The sequence below is a fragment of the Oryctolagus cuniculus genome, chromosome 3 (assembly GCF_051225735.1).
Source record: "Oryctolagus cuniculus isolate XC-2025 breed Fujian yellow rabbit chromosome 3, ASM5122573v1, whole genome shotgun sequence".
Lineage (NCBI taxonomy): Eukaryota > Metazoa > Chordata > Mammalia > Lagomorpha > Leporidae > Oryctolagus > Oryctolagus cuniculus.
In genome coordinates, this window is record NC_142869.1 from 131,714,353 (window position 1) to 131,728,186 (window position 13,834).

Below are 13,834 nucleotides of genomic sequence, written 5' to 3' on the forward strand. Positions count from 1 at the left end.
GTATGCCTTGAGAAGCTCCGTTCTCACACCTTATCTAGTCCCCTACCCTCCACCTATCCTGGTGAACACTTCTGCTTGTTTCTTGCACACCTCTCCACTGCTCCTTTATGCCTGGCAGGCAGCATAATCTGCACACTGCTCTGTACACTCTGTACACTGCTCTCACACTGAAAAGTCCTGGCAGTTTTTCTGCCATGTTAGCAGATACAAGCCTCCTCATTCTTGGATGTCTTTTCTTTTACAGCTGAATAATAATCCACTGAATTGTCATACCATAGTTAATTTAACCAATGCCTTGTTGCTGGACATTTTAGTTCTTTTTTATCCTTCTTAATTCTTTTTAACTCAACAAAAGGCATTATGCATCGGGTTCAGAGCCAGATGCAGATGTTTGGAAAGTCACTGGTGTAAAGTTGGTATTTGAATTTCTGGGAGTTGATGAAATTAGCTTTTTGTGAGCATGATATCCGTTGAAAAAGGAAATGACCTGAGGGCAATACTGGAAGGGGTTAGAGCTGGGGAAGGAGATTAGGGGGCAGTCAGAGTAACAGGGTACTTTCCTAGAGACTTCAGTGTCGTGGATTTACCTGCTCCCCCAGCTGCCCATCTCCATCGTCTCAGGATGCAGAGTAAAGAGCAGATTCTCTAGGAAATAGGCCTGATCCTCACTTCCAGACTTGTTATTTACTCTGTGTCTCATTGGCATTCTCACTTTTCCAGTCCATGTTTACCTGCTTCTGCTTCCTCCCCTTCTCCAAATGCCAACATCCTCCTGCTCAGGGTGATGGTTGGGTTCTCTCAGTATCTCTCCATAGGCCCAAGTCCCCATATGTCTTTTCCAGATGCCCAGTATGGTGGTGCTGTGAGCTCCAGGAACATAGCATTCGATTTTGATTAGATAGGCTCAATATGGCTTCTGCTGCAGTATCCGCTTATAGACTTGGAGGTGTTAAAACTATGTGTTACAAACTTTGCAAAGCAACAAATAGCATAATATGGCATATTTTACATAAGTACAGAAGCAGCTTTCCCAATTTGAAGACTAATTGACATTACTGAAATAGCTCCTTTAGAATTTGGCATATTTCATTTGTTGCCTGTGAGTAGACTCAATTATCTATTCACTAGGATGTCTGGATACTACAGTTTTAAGTAGGAGCTTTCTCTTTCTGTTTCTTTCTGTTTGTTTGTTTGTTTGTTTTTTAGATTTCTTTATTTATTTGAAAGGCAGAATTACAGAGTGGGGGGTGGGGGGAGAGAAGAGAGAGATCTGCTAATTCACTCCCTAAACAGCCATAATGACCAGGGCTGAGCCAGGCTGAAGTCAGGTGCCAGGAACTTCATCTGGGTCTGCCATATGGGTACAGGGGTTCACACACTTGGGCATCTTCCGCTGCCTTCCCAGGCTCATTAACTGGGAGCTGCATCTGAAGTGGAGCAGCTGGGACTCAAACTGGCTCCTATATAGGATGTGACTCCTATATAGGCTCCTATATAGACAGTAACTTAACCTGCTACACCACAGCGCTGCCCCAGGAGTCTTTCTTATGCTTCCTGCTTTGTTCCCAAAGATCAAGCGTTCTGACATCCTGACCAGATCACAGTGAAGTGATCCAGGAAGCCAGATGGGAAGGGGGACAGGCTGCTGACGTCATCATCACGTACATCAGCATTTTGGCGTTAGCCTGTCCCCGGTGCAGAGGGACATTGTGGCTTAGAATTTTCAGTGACAGAAATTCAAACCGAAAGTACATCTGACATTTTTGTTCCTTAAGTACACAGACTGTGCTTGAGTTTGCAGAAAAACCATGACAACAGCGTGTCTTTTATATACTAAATACCATCTCTCTCTGCCCCACCTAAAAGTCCCAGCTCCATTTGGGAAGGCCTCATGGTCACTCAAGTAACAGACTTAGAAGTATAGATTTTGTTTTTGAGTAAACATAACATGTGGAAGAGTTTCATCTGCAGCGCTGAGTAGACAGGAACATGATTTAATTAGAGATGAGCTCCATGTAATACATTTTTACCGAAGATTACTCCCATAGCAACCCCACAAAACTGCTATGGGCCTTTACTTAATGCAATGTTATTATTCCACTGTTACCCTATTGAGTGCCAGGGAGTCTGATACTGCTTCTCCATTGGCAATGGCTGGTGGCTCCAAGTCCAGCCGAATTCATGGACAGGACTCCAGGGCCTGGTGAGACTGCCAAGTAGGAGCAGATTGCCTGCTGTGTGCTGTTCTGTTCCCCTTCTCCTCTCCTCATTTTATTGTCCTCGTCATTTCTCACTCAAATTATGAAGGCATATGAAATCTATCTTGCCGTGTAAATGAGAAACAGGCCCTCAATTCTTTGTGCTTTACCTGTAAAAAAAATATTAACTTGTATAATACTGGTAGAAAAGTAGATTTGTGAAAGATATCAAAGATAGTTGATGGACCAGTGTTACAAACATAGTGGTTTAGTCCAGCTCTCTGCTGTGGCCCTGGAGTGCAGTGGAGGATGGCCCAGGTCCTTGGGCCCTGCACCCGCATGGGAGACCAGGAGAAGCACCTGGCTCCTGCCTTCGGATCAGCGTGGTGTGCTGGCTGCAGCACGCCGGCTGCAGCGGCCACTGGGGGGTGAACCAACGGAAAAGGAAGACCTTTCTCTCTGTCTCTCTCTCTTTCACTGTCCACTCTGCCTGTCAAAATAAAAAAAGAAAGAAAAGAAAAGACAAACATAGTGGTTTAAGCCACTGCCAGGAAAGCTGGACTCCCATGTGGATGCCAGTTTGTGTCCCAGCTGCTCCACTTCCAGTGCAGCTCCCGGCTAATGGAGTGGGAAAAGCAGTGGAGAATGGCCCAAGTGCTTGGGCCACTGCATCCATATAGGAGACCTGGAAGAAGCTCCTGGCTCCTGGCTTCTGCCTGGCCCAACCCTAGCCATTGTGGCCATTTGAGGAATGAACCAGCAGATCTCTGTGTTGTGTTCCTCCCTCTCTGTCTCTGTAACTCTGCCTTTCAAGTAAATAAATGAATATTTAAAATTTTTTAAAAACAGGTAGTTGAAATATATTAAAGAGCAAATACTGGAAAGAAAAAAAAATCCCTCTTTGCTACACTGGGAAGGAGCAAGTTGCTGGAGGCAGATCTACATCTGTGAGCTTGACTGCCTTTTCTTCCAGAATACTAGTTTTCTCACATAAACATTCAATATACAATCAATCTATATGATTTTTTGTCTTTTTCCACCTGAATGTCTGATACGTAACAGCAGATGTGTCCAGTGGAAGCTCCACAAGGACAAGAAGCATGACTTCTCTTTCTTACTGGCGGCAAAGCTGCCTTGTGCCCACCCTCAGATCCTGGTAGATGTTTCTGATGAGCTCAGCTGCTCAATCTGGAAAGAAGAAACATAAGGAAGATGAAATTAGGTGCCAAAAATACAGGACACTTTCAGGGAAGTTTCTCTCCACCCCCTTCCTGCACACATTGAGAAATAAAGTACAAAAATAAAGTCACAGCTTTATACATATTTTCAAGAAGATGAATCGTATAAGATACTTACTGAGGAATGTAAAAACTCTCTTGTCCTTCAGATGAAATTGCAGGTCCTTATTTTGTTTATCACGCCCACCTGCAGGCTTCAAACATCTCATACATTAGCCATCTCAGGTTTCAAATGAGATCTCTAGCAAATAAGTGATTTAGTGACTCAGAGATTCTTACGGAGGTCATTCATTCATTCACTGACTCATCTGTGTCAAAAAGGTACCGTAAGGATAAACAGCACTTGTACAAAGGTGTATTCATGAGAGGAACTTTGTCCCGGATCAGAACAGGAAGCATTTTTGATGAAGGCATGAATTTTAACTGAAAGCTAAAGCAGGAGGTAGCAGGCCAATAGCAAATGAAGAATGTTCCTGTCAGTAGAAAGAGCATATACAAAGACCCTGTGGTCAGGGTGGATATGACACTTTCAAGCAACTGAAAGACTGGTGGGATGAGTGAAATGTGGATAAGGAGGAACCAGTAAAGATGAGGCTGGAAGAACATGGTAACCATATATTGGTGAGTTACAGAGACGAAGAGAAAACCAGGAAGAACCAATTAGGAGCATACTGTAGCCACCCAGGTGAGAGATGATGATGGTTTGGTGGCTAGCAATGAAGGTAGTGACAAGATGGATTTTGAAAATGAATGATGATGAGACCTGCAGATGACTGGATATTGGTGGGAAAGTGGGGAAAAAAGGAAATAAAGATGGCCACTAGATTTTTGATCTGAGTAAAAGGACAAAATTGAGGTGCCATTCATTTCAATGAAAAATGCTGTCCAATGAGAAAGTTAAGAATTCTGTGCTGAGTATGAGTTCAAGCCATTGTTGGAGATCCACATAGAGATGTAGAAAAGAAAGCTAGACATGCCTGTGTGGGACTCAGGGAAGAGGTCATGGCTGGAAATGTACATTTAGAGTCATCTGCATATGGATGTGATTTGAAGCCTTGGAACTGAATAGCAGCCAGGAAGAAAAGCACAGCTTAAAAAGACAAAAGCCCGTATGATGGAGCTCTGTGGTATGCTGGCATCTTAAACATCAGCAAGTGGAGAAGCATCTGGAAAAGGAAACTGAAACAGGGAAGCCCATGATGTAAGGTAAGGTGCCAGCAGAGTGTAAGAACCAATGAAGAACGTCTTTCAAGAAGGAAGGGAGATCTAGAGCTGCTGGGAGATTGGGGTAATATGGACAGATCATTGGCTCTGGGATTTGGCTATGTGATAGATGGTGACATTGACAGGTGCTGTTTCAAGTGGTGACAATGAGAGCCTGAGCAGAGTGAATTCAAGAGAGGCCAGGAGTTATAGACAGCTTTTTAGAAAGATTTTTGCTATAAAAGGGAGCAGAGAAATAGGGCTACATCTGGAAAGACTTATCAGAATGAGGATTATTTTTAAAATATGGGATATTGTAACATGTTGATTTGCTAATAGGAATGGCCCATTGAAGACAGAAATACTCATCTAGGGAGGAATAAGATACTGATTTTATCAAAACTATATATTACTTTGATGAGTGTGGCAAAACTTAGTTACAGCAAATATTTACACAAGAATCACCTATACATGGTGAGTTGTGGGGGGTTGGTAGTGAGAATGGATGCATGAAGGAAAAGTGTTCTGAAAATTTGACCCCGATAAGTCAAAACAGAAGCCTTTCCCATGTGTGTGATTTTCTACCAGTGCTGTTCATTGGGATACTGGTTAATAGAGTTTCCATAATCATTTAATTTAAATGCCTTTTCATTCTCTATGTCTTCTCACATCAACTTCAATCAAAATCCCCTTTCCTCCATCCCCACTTTAGCTGATGGTATGCTAAATAAAAGAGGGATAATTTAAGGGAGAATGTCCTTGGGCATACACAGGAGGATGGGATTCAGTACAGTATTGCTGTATGTACCAGTTCAAGAACTGTTAGCTGTCCACAATGATCTTACACCTGAAAATAAACCAATTATGTAGGCATGCAGTACAGTTCAGCTGATGTTTTTTGTAGTAAGATTTTTCTCAATGAAAAAAGCTTACCCCCTCTTAGGGTAGCATTGATGTAGTGCAAGGAAAGCTTTACCTTAGGAGCATTGACAGTTCATCCGCAGTAACAGAAGGAAGACAGAGTACCAGATACTGACCCTGAAGTTGAGTGGTAGAGTAGGTAATCTGTTGTGAGTTGATTGACACAACTACTTACACTTGTTTGTTCTTTGTTTACTAAGACTAATTATCCTTAAAGGATTTTACTGTCTAGGGAGGAATAAGATACTGATTTTATCAAAACTATATATTACTTTGATGAGTGTGGCAAAACTTAGTTACAGCAAATATTTACACAAGAATCACCTATACATGGTGAGTTGTGGGGGGTTGGTAGTGAGAATGGATGCATGAAGGAAAAGTGTTCTGAAAATTTGACCCCGATAAGTCAAAACAGAAGCCTTTCCCATGTGTGTGATTTTCTACCAGTGCTGTTCATTGGGATACTGGTTAATAGAGTTTCCATAATCATTTAATTTAAATGCCTTTTCATTCTCTATGTCTTCTCACATCAACTTCAATCAAAATCCCCTTTCCTCCATCCCCACTTTAGCTGATGGTATGCTGTCCACTTGGTTCAGCTTTACCCATCTAATTTCAGTCTGTTCAAAATGTCTTAAAAAGGAAGCAAGTGTTTCAACTAGTGGTTACAATTCCCATGTCCCATGTTGGAATACCTGGGTCCCATTCCCAGCTCTGACTCCTGATCCCAGGTTCCTACTAGTATAGACCGTAGGAAGCAGCAGTAGTAGTTCAAGTAGCGGGGTCCTTGCCACCCATTTGAATGATTTGGATTGAGTTCCCTGCCCCTGCTGAGCCATTGCAGGGATTTGGAGGGTAAACCAGAAGGACTCTGTCCCTCCCCTCCCCTCCCCTTCCCTCCCCTTCCCTTCCCTTCCCTTCCCTTCCCTTCCCTTCCATCTCTCCCTCCCCCTCCCTCCCTCTCTCTCTCCTGCTCCCACTCCCTCTCTCTCTCTCCCTCTTTCCCTCCTCCTATTTCAAATAAATACATAAATAATTTTTAAAGAGAAAATATTGGACAGTAGATGATAAGATTTCTATGGGGGTGGGGAGTAAAAGGGAGAAATAGGGTTGCTTGAAGCTAATCCCTAAATTGCAGAAGGAGGTAGCACCTGGAAACCATGAAGCAATAGCTTTCATTTCCTGTGCACTGGTGCCTCTTTTATGTATAAATTTTATCATGCTGTGCCTATAGATTATGGTTGTCAAAAGTGATCCTTATGCCTGCAGAAATCAGTAATTTGGCCATTTGTGGCAGCAGATTGCAAACCTTTCTTGGCTTTTGAATATCCCCATATGCAGAAACTAGGTAATGACTGAAAGAATGAAACCAGAGGAGCCACATGGTTTTAGATAAATTGGAACAAGTATAGAAAGGTCCCTTGGCTCCACAGGCATCCACTACCTTGAAGGAGCAATAATGTGTAAATGCCTTTAGCTGGCTTGAGGACTTGTGTGCCAGGAAACTGTCTCAGTGCTGAGTTCCCATAGAGAGCCCCAGGAGCTGCCTCTGGGACTTGGGCTGAAAGTTATAGACATAATTGAAAAGCATTTGAAGCAGAGTCATTTTAAGATCTTTCTAGCCCTGGGCAGTCTTATTTTTGGAGGCCCTGCTCTTCATCGTGTCAGACATTAAATAGGCCCACATAGCACATTAGCTCTGTTTTTGCTGGAGAAAAAAATTAAAAGTATTTTCTGCATTTGCTTCTTAAATTACTGGCCTAAGAGTACAACATTTAGTTCTGATTGGCTGTGATGTCTCAGCATCTATGGAAATCTTGAAAGTCCTGAGATTATAAAAAATACCTTTTTTAAAATATGATAAAAATTGCATACATATTAAATTGGACAATTAATGAAATTTACATTGGTACATTCTGTGAGCATGTAACTAATCATGTTTTACTTGTTATATTGCAGTTTTAATTTGGTTCTATAAAATTTTTCCAGATCTCAGTGTTTTCCAAAACCATATATCTGAACCATATATGCTGAACCATATATCTTGTATCCCCTGGTTTCAGTGATACAGCTCTGATAAGAGAGTGAGGTGTTCACTCTAGAAACTAGGACTTTGTGCTCCATTAAATTACCATACAAGTCTGCCTACTAAGGCATTGGCTTGGTGTTTAAAATGCTAGTTGAGACACCCACATTGCACATCAGAGTGCCTGATTTGAGTCCTGGCTACTCCATACTTCTGATCCAGCTTCCTGCTGATACATTCTTTGAGGCAGCAGCAGATGATGGACCAAGTGCTTGGGCCCCTGCCACCCACATAGGAGACTCTGATGGTGTTCCAGGCTTCTGGATTCAATCTGGCCCAGCCTTGGCTGTTGTACTCATTTGGGGGAGTGAACCAGCAGCTGGGAGCTCTCCCTGTGTGTCTGCCTGACTCTCAAATAAAAAGTAATAAAAAGAATCTTGCTGAAATTCCAGAATAAAGGAGAGTGCTAAGCAGAATGTTTCGTGTGACTCAGGACTCTCTAGACCTTGCCTTTCACTTAAGGGGTGAGGGTTGGAGGGAGGCTTCCAGACAGCAGCATTAGTAACACCTGGAGCTTATTAAAAATGGAGACTTCAGTCCTACTGAAGGCTTGCTGAATCATAATCTGCATTTTCTTTTTTACTTGTTTGTATTTATTTGAAAAGGTGGGAGAGAGAGAGAGATGCAGATAGAAACAGAGATCTCCATCAGCTGGTTCACTCCCCCAAATGCCTACACAGCTGGGGCTGGGCCAAGCCAATGCCAGGAACCAGCAGATCCATCCGGGTCTCCCATATATATATATATATATATATACATATATATATATATATATTTGACAGGCAGAGTGGACAGTGAGACAGAGAGAGACAGAGGGAAAGGTCTTCCTTTTTCCATTGGTTCACCCCGCAATGGCCACTGCGGCTGGCACACTGTGCTAATCCAAAGCCAGGTGCTTCTCCTGGTCTCCCATGAGGGTGCAGGGCCCAAGGACCTGGGCCATCCTCCACTGCACTCCAGGGCCACAGCAGAGAGCTGGACTGGAAGTGGAGTAACCGGGACTAGAACCCGGGGTGCCGGTGCCGGCGCCGCAGGCGGAGGATTAGCCTAGTGAGCTGCGGCACCGGCCTCCCATATGGTTTTAACCAGATCACTCATTACAAAGTGAAGCACTGCCCTGGTCTACAGCAGTTGTTCTCTGCTCTGGGTACACATAAAAGTCACCTGTGAGTTTTGACAATCCCGGTGTCCAGGTGGGACCTAGACACCTGTATTGTGAAAGCTGCCAGGTGATGCCAGGCACAGCTCAAGCTGTGTAAGGCCATAGATGGGCCATGTTGTTTACTAGAAAGTGCAGTTCAAGAAACCATGAATATTGTTTGTGTATAAATAACAAGTTACTAGCCCTTGCCACAGACCTCTTTCAGAAGACTGAGTTATGTTGGCTCCTTTTCAGTACACTTGGCCCAGCCTTCTCAATCCCAGCTGTGTCATGTTTCACTGCCAGAGGTTATGGTTTCTGAACAAGGATGCAGTCTAGGTGTGGCAGAAGTCAGTTTTTTATGTAAAAGCTCAGAGATGGTAGGAATGTGTGTATTTCTCCATTGAAATGTCAAGGCAGGAAGTTAAAGAGGCAACCAACAGAATGGGAAAAAATATTTGCAAACTATGCTACAGAAAAAGGATTAATAACCAGACTCTACAATGAGATCAAGAAACTCCACAACAACAAAACAAACAACCCACTTAAGAGATGGGCCAAGGACCTCAGTAGACATTTTTCAAAAGTGGAAATCCAAATGGCCAACAGGCACATGAAAAAATGTTCAGGATCACCAGCAATCAGGGAAATGCAAATCAAAACCACAATGAGGTTTCACCTCACCCCAGTTAGAATGGCTCACATTCAGAAATCTACCAACAATAGATGCTGGAGAGCATGTGGGGAAAAAGGGACACTAACCCACTGTTGGTGGGAATGCAAACTGGTTAAGCCTCTATGGAAGTCAGTCTGGAGATTCCTCAATAACCTGAATATAACCCTACCATACAACCCAGCCATCCCACTCCTTGGAATTTACCCAAAGGATATTAAATTGGCAAACCAAAAAGCTGTCTGCACCTTAATGTTTATTGCAGCTCAATTAACAATAGCCAAGACCTGGAACCAACCCAAATGCCCATCAACAGTAGACTGGATAAAGAAATTATGGGACATGTACTCTATAGAATACCATATAGTAGTCAAAAACAATGAAACGCGGTCATTTGCAACAAGATGGAGGAATCTGGAAAACATCATGCTGAGTGAATTAAGCCAGTCCCAAAGGGACAAATATCATATGTTCTCCCTGATCGGCGATAACTAACTGAGCACCAAAAAGGAAACCTGCTGAAGTGAAATGGACACTATGAGAAACAGTGACTTGATCAGCCCTTGTCCTGACTGTTGATGTACAATTTAATACTTTATCCCTTTTAGTATTTTTTTTGTTCTAGTTAATACTATTGGTTGAACTCTGTAATCAACACACATTTATTCTTAGGTGTTGAAAATTAACTGAAAAGTGATCCCTGTTAAATATAAGAGTGGGAATAAGAGAGGGAGGAGATGTACAATTTGGGACATGCTCAATTGGACTTGCCCCAAATGGTGGAGTTAGAAATGTGCCAGGGGATTCCAATACAATCCCATCAAGATTGCATGTACCAATGCCATGTCACTAATCCAAGTGATCAATTTCAATTCACAATGGATCACACTGATAGGTCTAAGAGTCAAAGGGATCACACAAACAAGACTAGTGTCTGCTAATACTAACTGATAGAATCAAAAAGGGAGAGAATGATCCAACATGGGAAGTGGGATACACAGCAGACTCATAAAATGGCAAGTGCCCTAAACAGCACTCTGGCCTCAGAATCAGCCCTTAAGGCATTCAGATCTGACTGAAGAGCCCATGAGAGTATTTTAGGCATGGAAAGCCAAGACACTCTGGCAAAAAAAAAAAAAAAAAAAAAAAAAAAAAAAAAAAAAAAAAAAAAGGACCTAAATGAAAGGTCTCTGCGAGTGAGATCCCAGTAGAGAGAACGGGCCATCAAAGAAGGAGGTACCTTTCTCTGAAGGGAGGAAAGGACTTCCACTTTGACTATGACCTTGTCTAAATAAGATCAAAGTCAGCGAACTCAAGAGGCTTCCATAGCCTTGGCAACTCATGACGAGAGCCTAGGGAGATTTCTGACGCCATAAATGAGAGTGTCAAATTGTTAAGTCAACAACAGGAATCACTGTGTACTTACTCCTTATGTGGGATCTCTGTCCTTAATGTGAAGTAATGCTATAACTAGTACTGAAACAGTATTTTACACTTTGTATTCTGTGTGGTTGCAAACTGATGAAATTTTTACTTATTATATACTAAATCAATCTTCTGTATATAAAGATAATTGAAAATGAATCTTGATGTGAATGGAATGTGAGAGGGAGCAGGAGATGGGAGGGGTGCGGGTGGGAGGGAAGTTATGGGGGGAAGCCATTGTAATCCATAAACTGTACTTTGGAAAATTATATTTACTAAATAAAAGTTAAAAAAAAAAAAAAGAAATGTCAAGGCAGGAAGTTAGTGCTTATAACCACACCTTAAGGGTACAAAGCTTGTTCTTTAAACTTAGAAGTCCAAAGACCTTATACTAGATGCTAAGTGTTTCCTTGACTGATAGCATCTCATTTTCTAATAATTAAACATTAATTTTGTATACTAACATTTTAGTGAAATACTTTGGAAACTTCAATGATTTCTTCAGTATCTGTGAAAAACTGTCCCTTTTTAGCATTATTTGCAGATGATTTGTCCTTTTAATGTAAAGTTCACCAATGATGTCTGTCATTTGGGAGGCTGAAGAAAGCACAGAACTTCTCAGTCTCATAGATTTTCAGATACTTAGCTTTCACAGTAAAGTTCATTGGAAGAAGTGACAGAGTATACATGCGTGTAACATAGTGCCTGAGCATGGAGAGCAGACACTTATGAAATGGTATCTTTCCCTTTATATTAAACTTCCACATTCAACCATGCAGTCCTATGCTGCAATGATCCTGTAATAGTGAGTTTCCTAGCAGATAGCAATAATGAACATGCATGCCCTTCAGAGACTATAAATATTCTTCTAAATAGTAAATTCCAAGGTGTGAAGTTGGTGAAGTTTAGTTTTGTTCCATTTTACCCTGGGTCATACAACTACTTTTTCCATTCCAAATGTTATGCTGAGAACTTAGCCTCATCACATCACAACACTGCATTATGCATGCATCTCAGATCAAGCCAAAGAAGTTTTAAATACCAACCACTTGTATGTTGGTATCTAGTGAATGGTAATTTGATGAGTGGCTTATCTTGTTTCAATATTATGCTACATCTAACATTAAACGAACCAACTTGAAATATGAATACATTGAATTTTGAATGTAGGAGCATACCTCAAAAAGTTCATGGGAAGCAGAATTAAAAGATAAGTGTATTTTGGTGCAGAAATTTTTGAAATCCATGCATGTGAAGAGTCCTCAAAATGTTCACAGAAAATGCTCATAAAAAAAAACTATGCGCCGAAATTAACTAATCTTTTAATTCTATTTTGTCACAGACTTTGGTGTTTTGTGTCTTATGTACTCCTCTGGCTGTAAAAATGAGATTTAGAACAAATGACAGAATACTGGAACTCATCAAGAATGCCCCCAGGTTCTTCCATCTCAGTCTCCCCTGCAGGACACAGAGCGCACCTGTCCCCTCTCTGAGCGACTCCTGCCCTAGCGGTGCCTTCCTCGGAATGACTTCACGCTTTCTGTCGGTTTCACACAGCTTAGCACAGAGTAATAGACAAGTTCACAGGCTGTAGTTGTTTCTTTAGTGGCAACCTTGCTGTCCTGAGAAAGATGGAATCTTCCTTTGGCAGCTCTTGCATGCCCTCCAACACTTTAAGTGTAGGACACCAGAGAGAGACTGTCTAATAAATACACTATATTCTTTATCATTTCATCCTATCCATTTCATCTTTGGACTTATTTTCCTTTGCAATATTTTTGAGAAGTGTGGGTTTATCCCATGATCATCAATACAGAATGTTTTGCTTGTACTAAATCATTTGCTTTATTCAAAAATTAATTTCAAAACTTATACAACATCAAAATATCAAAGTATTTCTGTCTGAATCATTTAAGCTCCTAGCTCTTGCTCTGTATCCTCTCACAAAGAACCGAACTTTGATGATAGATTTCTTTTTCCTTTTCTTTTTGGCTTGATGTCTCTTTTATTTCAAGTATGAATTATCTAACATGCTTGCTGAAAGAGGTTTTCTTTCATCTTGGTTGGTTTTTATTCTCATCTATTAAGTAATTTTCACTAATATGAATCTTTAAACTTAAAATGTATTCTTTTTTATCACTAGCGTTATTATTACAACAGTACTGTACCTCTCTGATGCACTTCGTAAGAATTTCTTAAATGAAAACTTTGATTATAAGGTAAGTGTTCCTTTAGATGGCTGACCTACTTGGGCTAAAATATTTGCTTTGTATTTTAGGAAATTGCCTACTGTATTTTCTTGGTATACTTTACTTTTACTTATGAATAGTTGATGTTATATTAATTATATTATAGTCTATGAACGATATATGATGATTGCTTCACTTATCAACTTGGCGGCAAACATTGTGCTTATAAGGAAATAGATCTTTGTTACTATAAATTTCAAATAATTAGAAAGTATTATAAAACCAATGGGATTTTAATGATTTTATGTTTCTCTATCTTGTATCTTATAACAATACATCAAATTTTCATATCATAGCTCTACTTTTTGATACTTGACCTGTTCCTATTATCTATCTCTTACAAATAGCTCTTCTTCTGGGCATTCTTACAAAATTAAACCTGGACTACCTCTCTAATTATTTCCTTGGTTAAATATTTATTAGTGGCCGGCGCCACGGCTCACTAGGCTAATCCTCCGCCTGCGGTGCCGGCACACCGGATTCTAGTCCCGGTCGGGGCGCCGGAATCTGTCCCAGTTACCCCTCTTCCAGGCCAGCTCTCTGCTGTGGCCCGGGAGGGCAGTGGAGGATGGCCCAAGTGCTTGGGCCCTGCACCCCCGCATGGGAGACCAGGAGAAGTACCTGGCTTCGGGCTTCAGATCAACGCGGTGCGCTGGCCACAGTGCACCGGCCGCAGCGGCCATTTGAGGGTGAACCAACA

At 41.4% G+C, this 13,834-nt stretch overlaps 1 protein-coding gene across 5 annotated transcripts in view; it reads left to right on the plus strand.

Annotated features, from left to right (window-relative positions):
* Positions 1 to 13,834, plus strand: part of DOCK4 (dedicator of cytokinesis 4) — a 521,894-nt gene that overhangs the window by 417,304 nt on the left and 90,756 nt on the right. For all 5 annotated transcript variants that reach the window (XM_017342765.4, XM_008258382.5, XM_008258384.5 and 2 more), the window contains exon 28: positions 13,029 to 13,104. In XM_017342765.4, the coding sequence (XP_017198254.1) occupies positions 13,029 to 13,104 (76 nt within the window). The remainder of the gene's footprint in view (positions 1 to 13,028; positions 13,105 to 13,834) is intronic.